We start from the raw sequence: 24,072 nt of genomic DNA, 5'->3' as shown, positions 1-24,072 counted from the left end.
CGTATCCAACAGGGGTTTATTTTAAATATCAAACTGTGAAGCGATAATTCCCGTTTCTGAGACTAAGGTATGATTGGTCCTAAAAAGGCAAACCCGTCCCTTTAAATTGAACCATGTTGCAAAATTATTTATCCCATTGAATAAGAGAATTCTGTAAGTTAAGTTTGGCTTCAGCAAACTGCAATTTAGTGCCTTTAATAATTTTGAACTATGATTGTGGAAGTTTTCTGTAAGAAAATGTTTCAATTATCCTTGAAAATTCTTGCTTTCCAAATATCCATTCTATCAAATGTTTTCTAAATGTTTTTCTAAGTTCTATGATAGGCAAGGAAATAAAATTCAATTTACTTACTCCATTGATATAATTAATTTTATCAATTTTTTCATTCTGAGAATGTGCTCCATCATCACAAGCTCCAACAGGAAGTAACATCACATTTTTCCCTGTGGCTTCTTGGAAGGTCAAGGTCACTGGAATACTGCCTCCTTCTCTTGTTAAATCTGGTTCAACACCAAATACTAAAATATTAATAGTTACACTAGAATCATTTCAGCTACATTTCGTTTTCAACCTTTTTCATTCTATTACCCCTTTCAGGATACTTGATTAATAGCATTACCCCCTCCCCCCTATAAATTCTTATTATTACCTCTCTTCCATCTATAAATCCTTATTTTTACCCTCCTTGCACCTATAAATCCTTATTATTACCCCCCTCCCCCTATAAATCCTTATTATTACCCCATTTCCCCAATAAATCCTTATTATTACCTTCCTTCCCCTTATAAATCCTTATCATTACCCCACTTTCCCCTATAAATCTTTATTATTACCCCCTTTCCCCTATAAATCCTTATCATTACCCCACTTCCCCCTATAAATCCTTATTATTACCCCTTTCCCCCTATAAATCCTTATCATTACCCCCATAAATCCTTATTATTACCTTCCTTCCCCCTATAAATCCTTATCATTACCCCACTTCCCCTTATAAATCTTTATTATTACACCCTTCCCCCTATAAATCCTTATCATTACCCCACTTCCCCCTATAAATCCTTATTATTACCCCCCTTCCCCCTATCAATCCTTATTATGACCCTCCTTCCCCCTATAAATCCTTATCATAAACCCCACTTCCCCTATAAATCCTTATTATTACCCCCCTTCCCCCTATAAATCCTTATCATTACCCCACTTCTCCCTATAAATCCTTATTATTACCCCCTTCCCCCTATAAATCCTTATTATTACACCCCTTTCCCCTATAAATCTTTATTATTACCCTCCTCCTATAAATCATTATTATTAACCCCCTTCCCCCTATAAATCTTATCATTACCCCCCTTCCCCTTATAAATCCTTATTATTACCCCCCTTCCCCCTATAACTCCTTATCATTACCCAACTTCCCCCTTTGAATATTACCCCCTTCCCCTATAAATCCTTATTATTACCCCCCTTCTACTAAATTTCTACTAAATTGTTTAATTACATGATAAGGCTGATATGCTTAATTTTTGTCCAGATAAGATCATGTACACCATTTTAATAAGTATAACTTAATATTTGAAACATATTTTTTTTATAATATTCAAGACAAAGTTTTTTTTAAAGATATATGTATATTGTTTTACCTATATTTTTAATTTTAAGGCCCGTTTACACGATCATACATTTGTTCAAAACATCATCAGACATTTGTATAACCATGTTCAAGCTTGTCGTGGATTTCTGTCTACACTATCAAACACTTGTATGATGATGTTTGACCATGTATGACCAATAATGAAGGGTAAATATTATTTTTGGTGGGAAAATAATTCAACATGGATGCTCAAAGCAGTCTGTTGAGGTGTGCTGCTGCATCAATTATCATTTTAACAATTCTTCGTCGCCAAAAGCTAAAGAGGAGAGCGTGAAAGGTTCGCAAATGGGTCAGGTACTGGATCCAAAGAAGAGGTCATCATGGGGCTTATCAGAACTTATTGAGTGAGTTACAGCCAACAGACCAGGCCAGCTTTAGAAATTTCTTGCGCATGGATGTAACTTCATTTCACCAAACTTTTTCTGTGTTGGTCACCATTTTGAAAGATAGGAAGGCAGTCACATGACGTCTATACGGCAGCTGATTTGTTAAACATTGGTAACTAATATAAATATTGCCAACATTTGATGGAAAGATGAAACATGCAGCTAAAAATTTGAACAACGTCACACATTTTGCCAGGCCAGTGGCATTAGCCTGCTCTTTTTTTTATTTCCAACTGTCGAGGGATCTTTAATGTCCACAGTCTGTAGCACACGGGGCCTCGGTTTATTGTTCCAGCCAAACGACTGGATGGCTTTTTCCATGTCAGCTTCTCTTACATGCATCACTGACTAATGCAAAGAAATTATCTCAACCTATGTTGGGGATTGAACCCTAGATTTTCGGGTTAGCGAGCAAGAATCTAACTCACTGAGCCACCGCAGCTCCCACAAGGTGAGAGAACAATGAGTTGAGAACATTGATAACTATGGAAAACAACAAACCTGTTTTCATGGCATTTCTTCCCGCCAAATAATTAGGATCATTAAAATCACTGACCCAAGGTCGACCACCATGCCCCATTGTTAATCTGAAATCAGACATCAGAAATATGTTATCCTTTGCCTTTCTGGTTTGATCCAGGATAGTAAAGAAATGAGGTTCACATGGAACTTTTTTTTGTAAGTGAGCCCTACACATATTTGCATCCAGCTTAATCAAATAGTAGTGGTCCTTAAACATCGTGACGAAATAATAATAATAATAATAATAATAATAATAATAATAATAATAATAATAATAATAATAATAATAATAATAATAATAATAATAATAATAATAATAATAATAATAATAATAATAATAATAATAATAACAACAACAACAACAATAATAACGATAACAACAATAAAGCCTTTCTTGTATTTCACCCAACTTATATACATACAAACAAAATTAATTACTTTGTTGCATCAATTATATACTTAGTTTTATGAATTATATACTTCGTTTTATGAATTATATACTTAGTTTTATGAATTATATACTTAGTTTTATGAATTATATACTTCGTTTTATGAATTATATACTTCGTTTTATGAATTATATACTTAGTTTTATGAATTATATACTTAGTTTTATGAATTATATACTTAGTTTTATGAATTATATACTTCGTTTTATGAATTATATACTTCGTTTTATGAATTATATACTTAGTTTTATGAATTATATACTTAGTTTTATGAATTATATACTTCGTTTTATGAATTATATACTTAGTTTTATGAATTATATACTTCGTTTTATGAATTATATACTTAGTTTTATGAATTATATACTTCGTTTTATGAATTATATACTTCGTTTTATGAATTATATACTTAGTTTTATGAATTATATACTTAGTTTTATGGATTTATTGGATTAAAGAGGGCTTCTTTTTAGTTTTGACACCAGGTAAATCCACTGATGAACAAAGACTCATTTTATCCAAGTTTAAAAATCTAAATATTTTGGTCATCCTAAGAGTAAGTGTACCTTTGAAAGACAACCAATAGCAAATAATCTGCACTTTTCTATTTATTCCCTATGTTTTTGGAATTAACAATTTTTAAGCTTATGGAATCTCAGAATAAATCCACAACATTTAGATAGTAAATGATTTCACAGGAATGGCATTGAAAATCTATATCAAATTTAATCAACTGCAATCATCTGTATTGCTTTCTTCATTTGTCAAAAAATTCAATTATATATAGATAATAAGGACTTTTTACACTGAGTAAAAAATATACATAGAGAGAAACTAACTTACTTGATTGTATTGGGACTACCACCCAATGAATGTATAGTATCAACATGTTTCTGAACAAGTTCTTTGATCTTCTCTGGTTCTTGGTGTGGCACAAGACGGATAGAAAATTTACCAATAACTTTCCTTGGTATCACAGTTTTAGCTCCTGAACCATCAAAAGCACCTTCTATGCCTGAAAGTATGTTATGCTTAGTTAGCATATTTGAAATTGATAGTGAATATTTTTCATGTGTGAGACTTTCACCAAGTTTCTTTCAAATCCTTTCAAATTTGACCTATATTATAATTTTTGAGATCTAAAAATAAGAACAAGCTTAATATCTATATGACATGTAATTAAAGTAGTTGTACCATGTAAGGACAAGGAAGGATATCTCCATCTATGCATCAATGCATCTTCCTTCGAGGCATGGATTAATTTCTTAGCACCAATATCCTTTCTGTAATCTTCCTGAAAATGAATGATAACAATTTAATTGTGACAATAGTAATGCACAATTTTGCTGAATTTTAAAGGAACAGATGCGTCATATTTTCAACCAATCTAACCTGTCTCAAAAACGGAAATTTTCTAGCTAAGCCATTCATTAACAGAGTACTCTTGAAATTTGAGCCTTCAAATGCATGTGTGTCAAGGATTATCTACCTTTAAAATCAAAAAGAAGAGTGGTCTTTTCTTACGACACTGCCATATGTAGAAAAGACATATATAGAAATAGTGAGTAAAATTCCTAGTTTGAAGTATTTTTAAAGGAACTATGTGATTTTCATACATTTCTAGTACTTCTGAAGACTATTTACATATATTCAAGACTCAAATCAGCCCACCAAAATGGCACATCTGTTATTCACAAGAATAAGGAAATGCGAAAAAAATATTTTCTATTTTAATAGCAATGTTTTGGCATCATGTTACCATAATCATAACATGGATGCTCATAGCTGCAGAAAACTGCTTAGCAAAATTGGATTATAGTGACATCAAAACTCTTTTTTAAGATAGCTTGCTAAGCAAGATAACATCTGCCTACTATCAGCTGTCAGAAATGATAACAAGTCTTTAGTGGCTTTATAATAAATGTAATTACTCTGAATAATTTCCTCTGATTATTACCACTTTCGAACTTGACTGTGATCTCATCAATTTATACATACATACCAAGTTTCATCAAGATCAGATAAATATAGCTTGCCAGGCAAGGTAACATATGCCCACTGATAGCTTTGATTGTAAGTACAAGTCTTTGCTGCTCAGTCACATTTGGTTCCTGTACTTTACACTGTGTATATAATATTAGTCTAAAAGAGAAAGAAATGTGAATATAAACCATCTTCATAATGACATTGACACACCGATCATCATGAAAATCGATAGATCATCATGAAAATCAATAGGGATCATCTTCATAATGACATTGACACACAAAATAAAAATCAAAAGAATCTGTAAAAAATTGTAGCCTGTAGAGTGAGCACGAGTTGCACAATATAGCTAATAGAGAAAAACGTCAAGTCAGACACGATATTTCGGTGAAAAATTATCCGATCATCACGAAAATCAATAGGGATCATCTTCATAATGACATTGACACACAAAATAAAAATCAAAAGAATCTGTAAAAAATTGTAGCCTGTAGAGTGAGCACGAGTTGCACAATATAGCTAATAGAGTAAAACGTCAAGTCAGACACGATATTTCGGTGAAAAATTATCCGATCATCACGAAAATCAATAGGGATCATCTTCAAAATGACATTGACACACAAAATAAAAATCAAAAGAATCTGTAAAAAATTGTAGCCTGTAGAGTGAGCACGAGTTGCACAATATAGCTAATAGAGAAAAACGTCAAGTCAGACACGATATTTCGGTGAAAATTTATCCGATCATCACGAAAATCAATAGGGATCATCTTCATAACAACATTACAGTACAGTAACAATCACCAGTATGAAATATTCAACCTTCAGTCATACACTTCTTTTGAACTCTTTGGGCGATACTGAATAATATTGAATATGAGTTATTGCCCTTGTTCTTGAAAACGTGCTAAATTTTTAGCTCCTGAAAACTCTAGAACGCAAATATTCAACCTTCAATGTACTGAAAAATAAAACGAAGTTTTGTCAAAATCCGGCAAGAATCACGCCTTTTAGTGTTTAAGAGCTAAACTTTGGGTTCATCCACGGGTGATAATAAACAATTTCACCAAGTTACGTCAAAATCTGTCAATAATTGCCCCTTCTAGAATGTTTACAAGCTAAAATTTGATCAGGTTTTCAAGAACAAATGCAATAACTCCTACTTAATATTTTTCGATTCTTCTGATTTTCGATAGGGTTTATCCTTGGGTGATAACAAACACTCATACCAAGTTTTGTCAAAATACATCAAGAATTGTGCCTTGTAGAGTGTTTACAAGCAATTGTTGACAGGCCGACAGACTGAGGGACATGCGTGATGGCAATATACAGCCCCCATTTCATGTAGGCGTATAAAAATTATATCAATAAATTTGGTAACATTCTCATAAACACTGTACTCTCTATAAACCTGTCAATCTTCACAAATTTTGGCTAACTAATATACCTAAACAAACGTTCCCAAAAAGTTCTACTTGTCCAAATCCAGTAGGGACGCATGCTGAAAATAAGTCAGTTATTCAAAGATTGCACAGCGAGTGACAACATATTTATTAGGTTCTGTTTCAATATTTCTACATTGGTCTAAAATTGATGTATTGAGCACTATTTTAACAGTGGAAATAGTATAAAGTACATATACAATATAATGTGAGACTATAATGATATGTTAATATGAGAAAACTTACTGGATCAAAGTCAATTGGGCCATATAATTGTTTCTCCTCATCAGTCACTGGTTGAACACTTTCATATAAATCTTTTATTAATATACGTCCCTTACTATCAACTAATGAAGACATTATTTTAGTAAGATCTGTCATAGCTTCATGACTGAAATATATAACATCTCATCAGATAATACTACATAATGAAAAAAAGAACTATATTTTACAAGGATAACAACTTAGGTTCACAAGCAAGGATCCTTTCTACCAGATGTTTCTTGGCCAGAATTAACTGTACCAGTATACAATCTGAGTCAACTGAAATTATAAGAGACAATGAATTTTCAAGCTCATTGGACTTTCACACGCTGATTGAGATCAGAACCCACAGCCATCATTTGTTTGACGTAACCAAGCAAATTATGTACAGAACCAACCCTCTGACTGTGCTATAGAACCTCTGAGACTGATTTAAGGTTTATGCCTCTGATCCAAATTCATTTATTTAACACATGACTTGCCTTCCAACAATATATCTTTAAAGATGTGTTTCCTCATTTTAAGCAAACTATATGATTAATTGGTGTTTTTAATGAAGTATCATGTTTTCTTAATCATATCATTATTATATCATATTGTATATACCATTAATAAAGAGTTTAAACAATCATAAATGTCCACTCTGAATAAACAAAAAAAGACTTTTTGACCTTTCTTGACAGGTCACTGAAAAGAGGGAACCCATCTTTAACATATTGGTAGATAATGAATGGATAATTAAAACATAACTTTTGCGATCAATTGCATGTTCGTTATGTAGTCTACTTACATAACCTGTTATTCACATGTGTATTTGATTACTCATCTTTATTTGCCATATATATAATGCTACTGAAAAGGCCACCATAATCAGTTGATAACTAAATCTAATTTAGTGATGATGTATCAACTTTCTAGATCAAGGGTTTATATGTGGCAGACTACTAGAACCTTTCATAGATCAAGATAATATAAACACAGAAGTTATTACTATATTTTATACAATATCTATGTAAATTTCCAGCAATACTTACACTGTTCCACCAAAAACTCCAGAATGCAAGTCTTTTGATGCACACTCAATTTCCAGAAAAAAATAACAAATACCTCTGTAACAGAAATATAATTATCTTTCAGAATCAGATCTAGGCTCTTCTAAACTATTTCATCTAATCAAAGAAACTAGTGATGTGATATTGGTGCACTGGCTGGAGGCAGTGCCAGCCTCCGCGAGACTGGGGTAAAAATAGGGGCAGACTGACTCAATGGGGGGACAAATGTCCACATTTCCATGTGGCAAGTCCTCTCCCCCCCACCCTGTATCCCCACTGGTGCTGCCGCTAGCACTAGCAATTCAATCCATTTAACTGATTATACAAACTCCCTTTGTCTAATCAATAAAATGTTCTCTATCAATCTCTCCCAATTCATAGGCAAACTTATTGCAGCCATAGGTATTGTGGGGTGAAAGCCGAAAGCAGTTGATATATTTCAAAATCGTAACTTTGTCACCGTGATGTTTAATTAAATGAAAATTAATCACTCTCACCTCAGGCCATATGTAATACAGGGTTTAGTTTTTCCTAACCAATAATTATCAGAGATACATACAAAATCTGTTCCCTACAAATATAAAATAAAACTCTTAAAGATGGGTTTCCTTATTTTTCAATGTCAAATTAAGCAAACTATTTGATTAATTGGTGTTTCTAAGGAATAATCATGTATTCTTAATCATATCATTATGTTTTTATTGCATATAATTAGGAATTTTAACCAATCATAAATATCCATGTATGTACAGTCTGGATAAACAAAAAACACTTTTTGACCTTTCTTGATCGGTCACTCATTGGAATTTTGCTGGTAATTCTCTTCAAATTTAGCTAAATATGAATAAAATTATGGACATGTGAGACAAACTGGTATTTTTCCAAGTCATTAGAACACCTCTACTTTCTATTCATATAAGTATTAGCATTTTCATTTTCATAAATGAAAATAAGGGAACCCATCTTTAACATTAACTAGGATTGAGTTTTAAAGTAGTATTTTTTTGCTGTGCAATTTTTGTCAAGTAGATATATAACTATATTTATCTAAAATATATACAACAGTATTTAGAAATATTAAAACAGAACTTGAAACATGTTGTTACTCAGAGTTTCACAATATGTGATCTCCAGACCAAATGACCTATTTTCAGCCTGTCTCAGGTTACCCAAATATTTATTGAAATTTTTATAGAAACATGCGCTTTGCTCTATCAAAACCTTCTTAAGAAATTTTAATTTTAATATCAAAAAACAATTCACAGCATATAAAGCCCACCTGTTTCAAGTATTTCAACATTAAATGTTTTTCAAGGGTGCCGATAATAGTTATTCAATTTTCACATAACATAGGTAAACAGCAAATAGCATTTTTTGACCAATCGTACCTTAATCTCAGAAACAGGTATTTTTTAGCTAAGCCAATCAGTAATAGTGTTCACAGCTCAATGTTGAAATTTGAGTCTTCAAATCCATGTAGGTCCAGAATTACCGCGACTTCCATATAGAAAATCCATGTATAGAAATCGGAAAAAAAATTCCTAGTCTGGGATATTTTCTAAGGAATTATTAAGACTATTTACTTGTATTCAATACTCAAATCAATGCCCCAAAATGGTGCCTTTGTCCTTCCCCTTTTAAGCAATAATAATACCTTCAAGAATCCTTTTTTCTCTGAGATTACCAATTCATCTAGACCTTCAGAACCAGATTCTTCCATACCTTCTAATACAAACTGTTGAATGAAATGAAAATACATATATTAATAAGTTTGTTCAAATTTTGCTCTCTTAACAAGCAGGAAATCAATGCTTTTTCAAAAAACAAGGACAGTAGGCGACATCTTTGTTTCAAATTTTTTTCATTTTTGATAAGCTTCCTTCTTGATCCAAGTTTCATTTAAATCAGGAAATAATTGTTCATTCTACAATGTTTGTTGTATTTGGTAAAGGGAAAGAAACCAAAACCCTGCAATTCAAACGTACTGAAAGAGATTGCAACCTTTTTGGCATATTGGGGACAATTATAGTAGATTTGCACTTTTCAAATTTACAGTCAAATATCTGTGGTTCTTGAAAAATATGTTGTAAACATTGTAATAATTCAAATGTATGCTATCAGTCTCCCTATTAATCATTAATGTTTGAAAACCTTTTTACAATACCTTTAAGGTTGCACTCTTACAAATAAAACTTAAAGAGTAAGCCTGTCTTTCTTCTTACCTTGACATTTATAGGTACTTCCATTCCAATTTCTTGCATTGCCTCAATACAGTTGATCCAATCTAAAACTGGACCCTACAATTTTTAACAGATATTTTGTCAGACATGATATATAACGGCCAGCATGAACCAAATTAATCCACAATAAGAAGAATAAATTTTTGGTCACTAAGACATATTTCTTCACTGTTGTATATAGTAAAGATATGTTCTAGTTTGACATCTGAGGGCATGGCCAAAAAAACTACCACCTAAATAGTCACTGCTGTCTCTATAAGTAGGAATAACACAGTTAATGTCATAAAGTTCATCTGAAGCATTGGACACAGACAGTTTTTGTTGGCGATCCAAATAGTACAGTGCGAAAGATAATATTCATGTTTTTTACAATGGTGATATCATTGCAAATTTTTTTTTTTTTTTGGTGGTATGTGGCGGATGGAGACAACTCCAAGTCACACCCATCTCTCTATACAATTATAAAGCAAAACATGCAATAACTGTGATTTAAACTAATTATTCTACAGTGCAGCATCTCCCTTATGTATTTATACCACAAAAAGATTAAAGGGGATTTATCAAGACCAGAAAATTTTGTTGAGGGCCAATCAAATTAGTATTTTATGTTCAGAGAATAAGAGTGAGTTATATATTGATATATAATATAAATATGAATATATATAATGAAATATACATAAAACTTCATAATCCAAATGAAGTATGTGCTATACAATAAATGAGTGAGAGCGGAAACCTGTTACCATTGATTCTAATTAAAGGTTGTCTAATCAGTCACAATTAAATGGGCATTCTAATTTTTTTATTATACAATTACAAACTACATCTACCAATAGTTACAAAAATTTTGTACAAAAAAAAAAATCATTCAGTGTTTGTCTCTCACAATGTAGCCAAAAGTAATATTACTGTCAACCATTCAATTTAAAGGAACATTCCGCTTTTTTTGTGGGTCAAAACTTTTTTGCTCAAATTTATAAAAACAATACACCAAAACCTTTCATCCTCTATTACCAAAATCTGGAGAAATATGTTTTTTAACTTTCCTGAAAGTTTTAACTAAATATATCCTGCCGTTAAGTTTTTAAAAACTTTTTAAAAAGCTTACACAAAGTTTGTTATATTTTTTTGGAAGGTGTTAGAAAAGACTGTACGGATTTAACAAAAATAAATGCCAAATTGTAGAGAAAAATGTCTCTTATGTATTCTAAATGTTTCCAATGAAAATATCGAGTTCTTCTGAGGCCCAACATCAAGCTGCTTACTTGACAATTAGTACAATTTTACAATCTTTTTAAGATCAATTTTGGAGACCAAGTAGATACATAGATGTAAATAGTATGTTTAAGAAATCTTTTCGGGTATAGTTAAAGATTTTTTTGATAATGCAAATTTTGCATACTGCTCCTATAATAACAGATTTTTCTGAATTTTTTTTCATATTATCAATAACTTACTTTATCATCAGTTGAACCACGACCATATAATTTACCATCTTTCTCAGTTAATACAAATGGTTCAGTATCCCACCCATCTTCCTAAAATAGCAGATTTCTCAAGTGACATTCTCATAGAGGTTAGTTCATGTATTATGTATTAAATCATTATTATTATTACAATATCATTTCATTATTTTTTCGGTCCCAATTGTAATCTAACAAGGTTGCATAGTGGTGACGCTACAAAGTATTTATAGCAAACAATCACGTCCCACTCTCTGCCAATCAGAATCACTTTTTACAGCGAGCATCTGCAGTCACTCTATTTTGGGTTTTGCTATCCCACAATGTATCAGGAAAGCTGGTTGAACAAATATTTGCACAAGCTCAAGATCGGGACAGATGGCAAGAAAGCGTATGAGCAAGGCAAGCAACAAATAATCTGACAATGTACAGACCTTAGCAGCAGGTTGAACATCTAAATGTCCATACACTAAAAGTGTTTTTTTCTTGGGATCTTCACCAAGTTGAGCAAATATAACAGGTGGTAAAGGGATTTCATTTCCATCAGGTAACTTCTGATTTCCTAATTCTTTTAATTGACAACTTGCTCCTATAGCCTCCAACCTCTGTGAAATACAAAATGTATCTACAAGTTATCTTTTGAACAATAAACTGTTGGATTTAAGTACCTAAGCATACCCTAACACAAAATCAAATGGAAAAGAGCACATCCTATCCAAATTGTGTCTGCAAACTCAAAATCAACAGCAAGCAATGTGTCAAAGTGGCGGAATCTCCTTAATATCATCATTACAGTAGGCAAAGATTGCCCAGTAGGGGTACAGCCATCTTTATTTTCAACAGATGTGATTTTTATATGTTTTTGTCCAAAGATATGTGTCAAAACACACCAAATCAATTCAATTTTCTGAAAATTTTGTTGGGATAACCCTCTCAGACGCTCCACAAGAAGTTTGTGATGCTTTCACAGAGTTGTTTCATTTTGAATTCAGCCTGGACATTTGTCCCCTAGTGGGTCAATATACTCCCTATATGTACCCCCTGTCCCAGGAGGCTTGCGCTGTTTCCTGACCAAATACCACACAGTTTCCCTTTTACGTTGACTGTTTTGCAGAATCATCTCACGGACACATGTGAACATTTTTTGAGTTTGGGATGTGCTTATGGATAGATGTAATTGCAGCTTGTGACTTCACTAATTCACCTAACTATGTAACTATGAAATATTAGGTAAATTTGAGGGAAATTAAGATTTTTTTTCGTGTTTGTGATGTAAACAGATGTAAAAAAATATGAAAGATAGCTTGCCAGGCAAGGTAACATATGCCCACTAACAGCTGTCAGAAATTATAACAGAGTCTGTAGTGGTTTAATATGTGAAACTAATCATCCTATTTTTACTAATTTCAAGCTTTACAGAGATCTCATACCAACTTTCATGAAGATCGTATAAAAAATGTAGTCTCTATCAGGCCTACGAGCCAAATTAGACGCATTGAATTAATTCAAGGGCAATAACTCCAAACCGCCTACCCATTTGTTACCAATTTCAACTTGACTCGATATCTTGTCCATATTTACTTGCATACCAAGTTTCATTGAGATCAGATAAAAACTGCACCCTGTATTATGACTACAAGCCAAATTTTTAGGGTTTTTACAAAATCAAGGGCAATAACTCCAAAACCATTCATCTGAATATGACAAAATTCAAACTTGACTGATATCTCATCAATATAAACATGCATACTAAGTTTCATCAATATCGGATAAAAACTGTAGTCTATAGCCTGCCTAAAAGCCAAATTTTACTAAATCAAGGGCAATAACCCTGAAATCGTTCATCTAATTATGACAAAATTCAAACATGACTGATATCTCATCAATATAAACATGCATACCAAGTTTCATCAAGATGGTAGCAAAATTGTAGTGTTCATTGGGCATACAAGGCAATTTTAATGCAACTTTACTATGTCAAGGGCAATAACTCTGAGACCGATTATCTGATATTACCAATTTTGAACTTTACTGAAATCTTATCAATATATACATGCATACTAAGTTTTATTAAGATCAGATAAAATTTGCAGCCTCTATTGTGCATACAAGACAAATTTAACACTTTTTTTACTAAGTCAAGGGCAATAACTCTGAAACCGTTCATCTGATTATTACCAATTTCGAACTTGACCGAGGTCTTTTCAATATATACATGCAAACCAAGTTTCATCAAGATCAGATAAAAACTGTACGTCCACATTTCGATGTGGGCGTATAAAAATGGGTTGTAATGTGAATTAAAATTCAACCTAATGCAGGAAACATCCCAAAATTCATTGATCATTACTTTTCCTTACAATGCTTTTGATTGGTTGAATATATCAAGTGACTTGGAACTCATGGTGCATAGCAATTTACTCTGACCATTGCAAGGTTCACCTATAAAACAAATATTCAAGGATCTTTTCACTTCTTTTTTGAGGGCAAAAATAATTCACCAAGCAAAATAAAAACCTTCCATATTTCATTCCACAATTGGTCAAGATATGAAAACAAAATTTCACCTTAACTGTCCAATTAATCATATTCCTGACTTCACCTCTATTTTCTGGCCATCCTGATACACTAGGTATGGAAACACTTTCAGCAAGTCGAACAATATACTTCTTTTCATTTTTATCTATATGCCTGAAAAGAACATAATAAATTATACTTGATGAAATAAACCAATTTTAACTTGATAACTGATTTCTAACAACAAAATAGCAACTGGTTTCTTTTCTTTTAATAACCCTGTGCAAGTGCCTTCTGTTGAATAGTGACTAGTTGCTTATCACTTAGTAATGGCATACGAAACTATGTATGGTTTGAACATGGAAATGACACACAACTTCTCAATCTCTTCTTCAACTTCCTAAAAAAGGCTACAATATTTCAACTGTGAAATTGAAGGTTTTGTTGAAATATTCCAGTCTTTTTAAAAATTTGACTTATTAACTCGAGGTAGAGAATCAAAATAATGCGATATGTATGGTATCCTGACTCTTGTTTAGCGATACGTATTGTATCGTGGCATGATTGACGATACCCAGCACTAGTAGATGCTGCTATGGCTCTGTCAGTTTGATGCGTGTTTGCTAATTTGAAGGTCCAAGGTTCAACTGGTAGAGGTTAATGGTACCATCAGATTTTTAACCCTTTTCCCCTTACACAGTGATGCAGGTGTGAGGTGCTGATATAAAAAAAGCGGCCAGTTGTTGGATGGGACAATAAACCATGGTAACATGTGCAGGGCCCAATTAAGGTTGAAAAATTCGCAACAAATTTTAGTTTTGGTTAATCAAGTTAAATTTTGATTTGCAATTCATGAAAATTAAAAATTAGTAACAATTCAAAATGTTCCAGTGTTGACTTCAGATTTGACTTCCAAATGATTTTTTTTTAGATTAAATTTACTATCAAGAGTTATTTCTAGCTTTAGCATGGCAATTCACAAAAACTATGCATTTTGATTTAATTGGTATTTGCCAATAGTCATAATAAATTTTAATTGGCTAATAATAGGAAATATTTGATTGCAAAAGGAGTCATTTTGACTCACAAACTGCTTTGCAATACAGCATTAAAGACAGGTTTCCTTATTTTTTTAGAGTCAAATTAAGCAAACTATTTGACAAATTGATGTTTTTAATGAATTCTCATGTGTTCTTAATCATATCTTTATGTTCTTATTGCATATAATTAAGAGTTTTGACCAATCATACATGCTCATGTATGTACAGTCTGGATAAAAAAGATTTTTTGACCTTTCGTGATCGGTCACTCATTGGAATTCTGCTGATAATTCTCTTCTAATTTAGCGTATTATGAATTAATTATGGACATGTGAGACCAACTGGCATTTTTCCAAGTCATTAGAACATCTCTACTTTCTATTCATGTAAGTATTAGCATTTTCACTTTTATAAATGAAAATAAGGGTACCCATCTTTAATTGAACCTTATGCTACAGTCTGTGGTGTTTTATTCTTCCACAGTTGGAAATCAGTCGAGAAGAGTAAAACATAAGCTCCATCCATTTAGTTTCATTCATGAAACAGATGGTGGCAATAAAACATAACTTATATGAACAGGTCAAAACAAGTTAAACTATGAAATTAAAATGATTGCTACTTTAAATCATGATTTATCATTTGACACTTGAACTACTTTCTTATATCACATGATTAATACCATGTAGACCAAATTCCTATCACCATCTTAAAGAGATTGTAAATAGGTTTTTCTAAATTTTGAATGTGCATCGGAGAACTGATGGCATTGATTTGCACTATTTCAAATTTCAATCAGGCAATTCCACTAAAACTAAGTGTTTGATGCTATCAGTGTCCTCAGTACACATGAAAAATGTTGAAAACTACTTTACAATCCCTTTAATACAAAATATTTCAACTGTATGTTATTTACTAATATCTTTCAGGCTGATAATAAGATTTGAAATAATATGGTACATCTAACATTTTAATCATTAAACTTCAAGACTTGTCTTAAGTAAAAACAAGAAACATATGCCTTCTCCCAACAAAAAACACTACCTCTGACAAAAAATATTTTGCATTGTATAAGTTTTAGACATACTATGAATAACAAATAGCTTATTATTTACCATTCAATATAAAATGCACATTTGACATTCCCGGAGATTGTATAATATTTGGAAATTTTATAACTTGTTTGTACTGAGTCAATACAAGAATTGCTCGAAAATTCTATGTGTCAGGTCAACCTGACTTTATTACCTTCATTTTGAAGATCTTGGAGAACCGGTCCTCCAAAATAACATGGTTTATTTACTTCAGTAATTAATATTATAATTTCAAGGCCAAACAACCTGTTCAAATAGTGATTATAATTTGAAATCAAGTTTTGTGAGATAAGTTTATTGTTTGGTTTACCACTCTTCTGGAACACCTGATGTCACTCTGAGTATTCCAAATTGGCATCCCCTTATACATATATATGAAGCGATTTTATAATCAGAAGGGTGAAATGAATATTTTGTAAATTTGATGCAAACCTGTGCCTTGCATTGGTTTCTATGATCACTGTGTTATCCAAATTTAAAAAAAAAAACAATATTTACTGATTCTTCAGTTAGATTAAAAAAGTGTTGAAAACATTTCTAAAATTCTATTTATATCTATCTGTGTATTGACTTGATCATGAAACTAAATTTGTTTTAAAAGGGTTAATTAAAAACGGACCACATTAATATATTATAGGGTTTATCATGATAAATACTGGTAAAGGAGTTTATATCATTAGTTATATGCCTGATTAATAAATACTGAAATATCGCCTGATGTATACTATATCTTTTTCAAATTTTTGTCCAGATAAGATTATCTACTCAATTTGAACATGTAACTTAATATTTGAAACAGATGTGTTTTTTATAATATTCAAGCCTGGCATGTTTTTGGAGATATTTATTGCTTTTCTCTTTCATCTAAAATTAGTAGATAGAAAAACAACAACAGTTTGCATCAAAAACCAGCAAAAACTATACCTAAGAAATATCACAAAATTGTGATACCCATATGGTGATATACTAATGCTTAATATCATGATATCAACTTGAACCAATACCACCCAGCCCTACCCTAGGTTTTTATAACCATGGCTCATTGAAAAAGTAGGCCTTGTTTTATCAGGATTTTCTACAGCGGCGGTCTAGGAAACATTAGGTAACGGGGTCAAGCAGGGGACATAAAATTTACCAGGGAGCCACAAGCAAAATGATAAAAAATTTGAAAACATAGCTATCGGAGGCTGGAATAGAGGCAGATCTAATGTAGATATTAGGCCTAACATAGCATACTAGACCATTCCAGCTGCCATCTGTTTCCTTTCTGATTAGGGCCTAAAACATCATGGATATCTATAGATATATATAGTTTAAAGGGACATGTAGGCCGTTTTCCAATCATACTTTAGTGTCAGAAAATGGAATTTTTTTAGCTGAGCTAATCAGTAATAGTGTTCACAGTTCACCGTGGAAATTTGATCCTTCAAATCGATGTGTGTTCAGATTTATCTGAGTTTGAATGTTAAAATATTCTCTTAATTGAATTTTGGCAATAATTTAAACATGAATTGAAATATCATTTACAAAATACTACTCAGAGTCTTAGATTGTCTTTGGATTGCTGAAAATGTCAACCACTGGAAAAGTTATTATTTGTAAACATAATTTTACTGAGGGGATTTATCACTTGAATATCTTTAGACGGGAAGTGAGTCTATTTCAAATGTAAAATCAATGAACCTTTCTATGGACCCAAAGACATTCTAAGACAAATGGCATAAAGTTGAAAATTTTGTTTTGAATATTTATGAAATTAGACAAAAATTTCAAAAAAAGATCACCAAAAACAATTAAAATAATTTTACCTGAATAACTCTTCCATCTTGCAAGACTGTACTTCGAGCAAATGATATAATACTGGTTGCCAAGTGTCTTTTATTCGAAGAAAGATCAATAGAATTTCTGATTCCCCTTGAATTCTGTATTCCTTGAAGTCGTAAACTAAACAAACTGAAAGTAGTGTTTACCTCGCCCACTCGAGGTCGATATCAAGGTAGCAGACAATAAGAATTTAGTCAAAGTTTGAAGATCAAGTAAGCAGACGTTCGTATGGGCTATATAGAGGGAGTATAACCATAGAGTTATATGTTTCTTTATATAACTAATATTTTCTGATTCCCCTTGAATTCTGTATTCCTTGAAGTCGTTGACTAAACAAACTGAAAGTAATGTTTACCTCTCCCACCCGAGGTCCATATCAAGGTAGCAGACAATACAAATTCAGTCAAAGTTCATGTAGATCATGTAGGCTATATAATTATAAAGGGAGTAATACCATAGAGTTATATTATGTTTCTATTTATAACTCTATGATAAGTACAGTGGTGTAATCTATATTCGTGCATATAAGGATTCAATACAGAATCAAAATTCGTCAAATAAATCTTAGATGTTTCTTCAGATATTCTATAGAACTCTGGTCGAAACCTCGCTCAAATAAAGTTAGTAATTGTAATCCATAAGAATTTTTTCATTATATCCAACACCTTTACTAAATGCCATTCAAAGATCAAGGTAATATACACCCACTGGCACCTTTTTCTAATAAAAATATTTGGCATTACAGTATGAAATATTTAACCTTCAGTCATAAACTTCTTTTGAACTTTTTGATACTGAATAATATTACCAAGTTTCATCAAAATCTGACAAGAATTTGGGCCTTCTTGAGTGTTTACAGGCTAAAACTTGGACCCGTTTTTAAGAACAAGGGAAATAACTCATACTAAATATTTTCTAATTTTTTTTTATTTTCGATAGGGTTTATCCTTGGGTGATAACAAACACTCAAAGATTCGTCAAAATCCATCAAGAATTGTGTCTTCTAGAGTGTTTACGTGCTAAAAATTGAACGCATTTCAAGAACAAGGGCAATAACTCATACTAATTATTTTTCGATTTTTCTGATTTTTGATAGGGTTCAATCTTAGGTGATAACAAACACACACACCAAGTTCCGTCAAAATCCATCAAGAATTGTGCCTTTTAGAATGTTTACGAGGGTTTCAAGAACAAGGGCAATAACTCATACTAAATATTTTTCGATTTTTCTTATTATTACTAGGGTTCTATACAAAGTTTCGTCGAAATCAGTCAAGAATTGTGTGTAGAGTGTTTACGAGCAATTGTGGACGGGCGGCCGGACGGACATGGGTGACGGCAATATACGCCTCCCATTTCATGTGTATAAAAATCTTTCGATTTTCTTACTGAATCGCTCACCTTGACCCATGTTTCATGAGTAACCAACTCGACAAAGGCTGCAAAATGCGTCACCTATTTTCGTGTGCAATGTTTGAGTTATAAATTAGTCGAGAAAACACGTTGTATGGATACCCAGTGGTATAATAATCATTTTTTAGTTCATTCCTTCAAAGACCAATGATTTAAAAAAATTAGTAACTTATTGCTACAAATTCATTGAAACAAAATATGGCCTATATTATGTTCCATATAATTTTTCTGCTGACATGGAATCCGCTTGTTCGTCACGTGACCTTGTTCACTGGAATATATTCAATATTAACATCTGTCTCTATTCCAGCCTCTGATAGCTATTTGGACAGATGTCAACTGGTGTCTACTCCAGCTGACAACTGTCAAAATATCCATTAGAGACTGAAGAGAGGGATAAGACCAGAATAAACGCTCATGGTTGAGTACAGTTCACTATGCCTTGATCAATCTCACACATTTCCAAATTATTCATTGTCTAAAACTATCAACATCGACCACTGTCTGTTACCCTGTACCATATCAAACCCTATTCCTGTCAATTACCCCATTAACAAACAGAATGTTGGCTTAATGAAATTTATCTGGAATTCTAACTGTGCCCTTTTATTTTCGGACGACTTACAACATCAACATATCCGTAAAAACCTTAACACTTTCTCAAAATCTACTTATTCCAACCAGTGGCGGATTTTGGACTTGTTGGGCCGTAGTCAAACGAATGGTAGAGGGCCTAATTTCTCATTTTTAGAGAGGGGGCATGGTGTGATTACAATTTTATAGCAGGAAGTTTGCGATCTTTTTTTTCAAGAACAGAACAATCAGCTTCAATCGGCATTCATCACCATTAGGCTCAAACAATTTAGTCGATTCTCACACATCACGCTCCTAGTAGACAATTTTCGATGGGCTTGCGGAAATTTATTAACTGTTTGATAATTATTACTGTTACAAAATTTGTCATGGGCCGAAAGGCAGCTACCTAGTTTGCCCATCGCTCTAAAGACGATATCGAGACAGCGACAAGTTTTCTTTCCGATATATTATTTGAGGTTTCCAATTCATGTAAAAAAAATAATAAGAAAAACAGGTGTTTCGAGAAAGCCTGCATCGCCTAAAGAGGGATTTATTGAAAGCACTATATCGATACAATCAGAAACAAAATGATAATAATTTAAAGTTAATGCACCTAAAACGCAAATGAGAATACAAAAAAGTCAATAAATTTCAGAAAAAGAAATCAAAGTATAAACACTGTGGTAAGTACAATAACGGGTCTTTCAAATACGCAGGCCTACTCTATTTAGAAATTAGGATTAAGGGTCTTGATATTGGGTTTTCTTCTGTTCTTATTCTGATCTGAAATTAGAAAACTGATTATGCACTGATTGTTTTAGTTTATTATGAAGAATATTATCATTTAAGTTCGTATTTTTTTAAATATGCAACTATCATTTTCTGCTTATAGACATGGGGGGATTTCTGTAAGCATTAATCATTTTTCTTGCTCGATTGCTGGTTGTATTACAACAAAGGGTTCTATGCTACATTATGGTGAATATTTAGTCCTATAGGTCTTGCTGTATCAATGTCTCAATCCAATGGGCTTCCCTAGATTGACGGAATTTGATAGTTTCATCTTCGGGCAAGTCAATTTCTATGCGCTCAATTGGGATTAGGGAGAGATCGTCTATTGAATGGTCGTCGAGGTTGAAATGATTAGAAACAGGCTTGTCTTTCTTTAATTTGATATCCGACCTGTGAGCATTAAAGCGAGTTCGTAAATTATTCTTAGTTTCTCCTACATATTGTTTGGAGCATTTCTTACATGAAATGAAATATATTACATTCGAATGTTCACATGTTCGATGTTCCTGGATCGGGTACCTTTTATTCGTAGAGTTGCTTACAAAATAATGTGTTTCTGATATAAAGGGACATGTTTTGCATCTACTGGACAAACATGGAGCACTTCTTAAACCTGGAGGTACTTCGGCATAAAGCCTGTTTTTTAGCTGCTATCTATCTAAAGTGGAATTTTTTATGTTTCGTAAAAATCGTTTAGAGTACCCACGCTCTTTCAGTTTTGAGAAAACAATCGTACAGGCTTAGTTGAAATCAGAAGATCTTGTGCAAATTCGGTGAAATCGTAAAACTTGTGACTTAATTATACCAGAAAAGGTATGTTTTGGGTGCAAGAGTTGACTAGTATCAGTTTCTTTGAAATACACTTTAATATCCAGTTTATTTGTTTCTGCTATGGAATCTCCCTTACAGACAGTGGTATCGAGAAAGTCTATGATTTTGTTTGCGGTTAGTTTGATAGAAGGATGGTGGTTGTTGAGAATTTCAAAGAATTCCCAAAACTGTTCGATAGAATAAGTCCAAACCATAAAAATGTCATCCAAAAAGCGTCCGTAAAAAAGTGGGTCAAATGGACAGAGGGGCAACACCTCACGTTCCCACTTTGTCATGAAAAGGGGCGAATCGTTTGCTCATAGCTGTCCCTGAAGTTTGTAAATATGTTTTACCATTAAATGTGAAATCGTTCCGACTGAGACAAATCTCTAAAAGCTGTAGAATTACATCGTCTATTAAAAACTTTACGAATTGCCGTTAAACCAGCAGTGTTATCGATAGTGGTATACATAGAAGAAACGTCCATAGAAATTAAAATAGCATTAGAGGGAACTCAAAGATTTTTTATTTTATTGACAAAATCGGTTGTGTCTTTAAGGTAGGCGCGATGTTGACATGCTAGAGGTAGTAAGAAATGATCAATGTATTCTGACACTGCATATGACTCACTACCACAGTCAGATATAATCGGGCGGCCTTTAGGGATTTTATTCGAGATAAGCCACTCCTTGGTTGGAATCTTGTGGATCTTAGGCAAAGTGTACAGATGTCTCTCACGACAATCAGGTTTGGCAAGCAAGTAGTCATATTGTTTCTGTTTGAGATAGTTTTGAATCGGCAAGAATATTGTTAATCACATATTAGCTTTGAAAATTGGTTTCAGTAAATTGGCAGTTTGTTTAGGATTATTCAGTCGATTCTCTGCTTCTGAAACGTAATCCTCCCTATTCAGAATGACACAACATGAACCTTTGTCACTCATTTTAATAACAATGCTATCGTCTTTCTTAAGTAAGTTGAACGCTTCACGTTCCACTCGTGTGAGATTAGGCTTTTCGTGTGTTAAACGCCCTTATTGGTGAAGTTAAAAAAAAACCAAGAGGTTAAATAGAAGTGAAAAGTCCAAAAATGTGTTATCAAAGATAGTGTGTGGAAAAATTGTAAAAAAGTACAGATATATGTCCATGAGCCAGAGAAACGAAAATAAGTGGTAAAGTTCAAAGAAAAGCTACAGATGAAATTTTACTATTGGTTCCCAGGAAACGAATGGAAAAGTTGAAGTGTGGCGTAAAAGCAAGAGTTATTGAATATTTAGAAAGGGGTGATGTCAGTAGAGTGATGCCAGGTAAAGATGATGTGACTAAATCTGGGAAAGAGAAAGTTCAGAAGAGAATATTGAGTGATTATCAAATTATATTCACATCACGTCTGTTATTTCACGAAATATATGCCGTTGTAGTCGACATCAGAGAATCTGGAATTAAAATCTCACCCAATCTAGAGAGCGTTGTTAAGAATATAAGCGAAGAAGATCTAAGGCTGGGATACAGAAAGATGCAGTAGAGTATGAAGAATGGCAGAAGGTTGAAGAAGGTGATAGGAAACGATTGAGAGTGTTGAAGATTTCGAAGACTAAGAGTGAGTTTCAAGAAATCATGATGGTACAGTATGCAGATTTTGTAAGGCACACTGATAGAGTAAAACAACAATTCAAAGCCCTAAGAGATTTGAAAGCAAACTTGCCCGTCGGTCATGTTATTATTCAGATGGATTTCGCAGAGAACTCTGCAAATAATATAATATGTCAACACTGTGATCTTAATCAGGTTGAAGATGAACATTTCTGCTTATAGACATGGGGGAATTTCTCTTGAAGGCTCTTATAGTGGGCATGAACTATCTTGCTTGCTCGATTGCTGGTTGTATTAAACGGGACAACAAAGGGTGCTATGCCTACATTATGATGGATATTTAGTCCTATAGGTCTTGCTGTATTCAATGTCTCAATCCAATGGGCTTCCCCAGATTGACGGAATTTGGTAGTTTCATCTTCGGACAAGTCAATTTCTATTCGCTCAATTGGGATTAGGGCGAGATCGTCTATTGAATGGTTGTCGAGGTTGAAATGATTAGAAACAGGCTTGTTTTTCTTTAATTTGATGTCTGACCTATGAGCATTAAAGCGAGTTCGTAAATTATTCTTAGTTTCTCCTACATATTGTTTGGTGCATTTCTTGCATGAAATTAAATATTACATTCGAATGTTCACATGTTAAATGTTCCTGGATCGGGTACCTTTTATTCGTAGAGTTGCTTACAAAATAATGAGTTTCTGATATAAAGCGACATGTTTTGCACCTACTGGACAAACATGGAGCACTTCTTAAACCTGGAGGTACTTCGGCATAAAGTCTGTTTTTAGCTGCTATCTGTGCTAAGGTGGAATATTTTATGTTTCGTAAAAATCGTTTAGAGTACCCACGCTCTTTCAGTTTTGAGAAAACAATCGTACAGGCTTGGTTGAAATCAGAAGATCTTGTACAAATTCGATGAAATCGTAAAACTTGTGACTTAATTATACCAGAAAAGGTATGTC

The 24,072-nt window shown here is 32.9% G+C and overlaps 1 protein-coding gene across 1 annotated transcript in view; it reads right to left on the bottom strand.

Annotated features, from left to right (window-relative positions):
- Positions 1 to 18,274, bottom strand: part of LOTGIDRAFT_224093 (hypothetical protein) — an 18,760-nt gene extending 486 nt beyond the window's left edge. The window contains exons 1-13 of the mRNA XM_009046945.1: positions 17,909 to 18,274; positions 14,020 to 14,143; positions 11,887 to 12,057; positions 11,447 to 11,527; positions 9,972 to 10,046; positions 9,404 to 9,484; positions 8,247 to 8,320; positions 7,732 to 7,806; positions 6,680 to 6,824; positions 4,201 to 4,300; positions 3,850 to 4,021; positions 2,537 to 2,622; positions 353 to 519 (exon numbers count right to left, since the gene is read on the bottom strand). Coding sequence (XP_009045193.1) covers positions 353 to 519; positions 2,537 to 2,622; positions 3,850 to 4,021; positions 4,201 to 4,300; positions 6,680 to 6,824; positions 7,732 to 7,806; positions 8,247 to 8,320; positions 9,404 to 9,484; positions 9,972 to 10,046; positions 11,447 to 11,527; positions 11,887 to 12,057; positions 14,020 to 14,143; positions 17,909 to 17,925 — 1,368 coding nt within the window. The 5' untranslated portion in view covers positions 17,926 to 18,274. The remainder of the gene's footprint in view (positions 1 to 352; positions 520 to 2,536; positions 2,623 to 3,849; positions 4,022 to 4,200; positions 4,301 to 6,679; positions 6,825 to 7,731; positions 7,807 to 8,246; positions 8,321 to 9,403; positions 9,485 to 9,971; positions 10,047 to 11,446; positions 11,528 to 11,886; positions 12,058 to 14,019; positions 14,144 to 17,908) is intronic.
- Between the last annotated feature and the right edge of the window lie 5,798 nt (positions 18,275 to 24,072).

Source organism: Lottia gigantea, assembly GCF_000327385.1.
Source record: "Lottia gigantea unplaced genomic scaffold LOTGIsca_109, whole genome shotgun sequence".
NCBI classification, from domain to species: Eukaryota; Metazoa; Mollusca; class Gastropoda; family Lottiidae; genus Lottia; species Lottia gigantea.
This window is presented reverse-complemented; position numbering and strand designations above follow the sequence as displayed.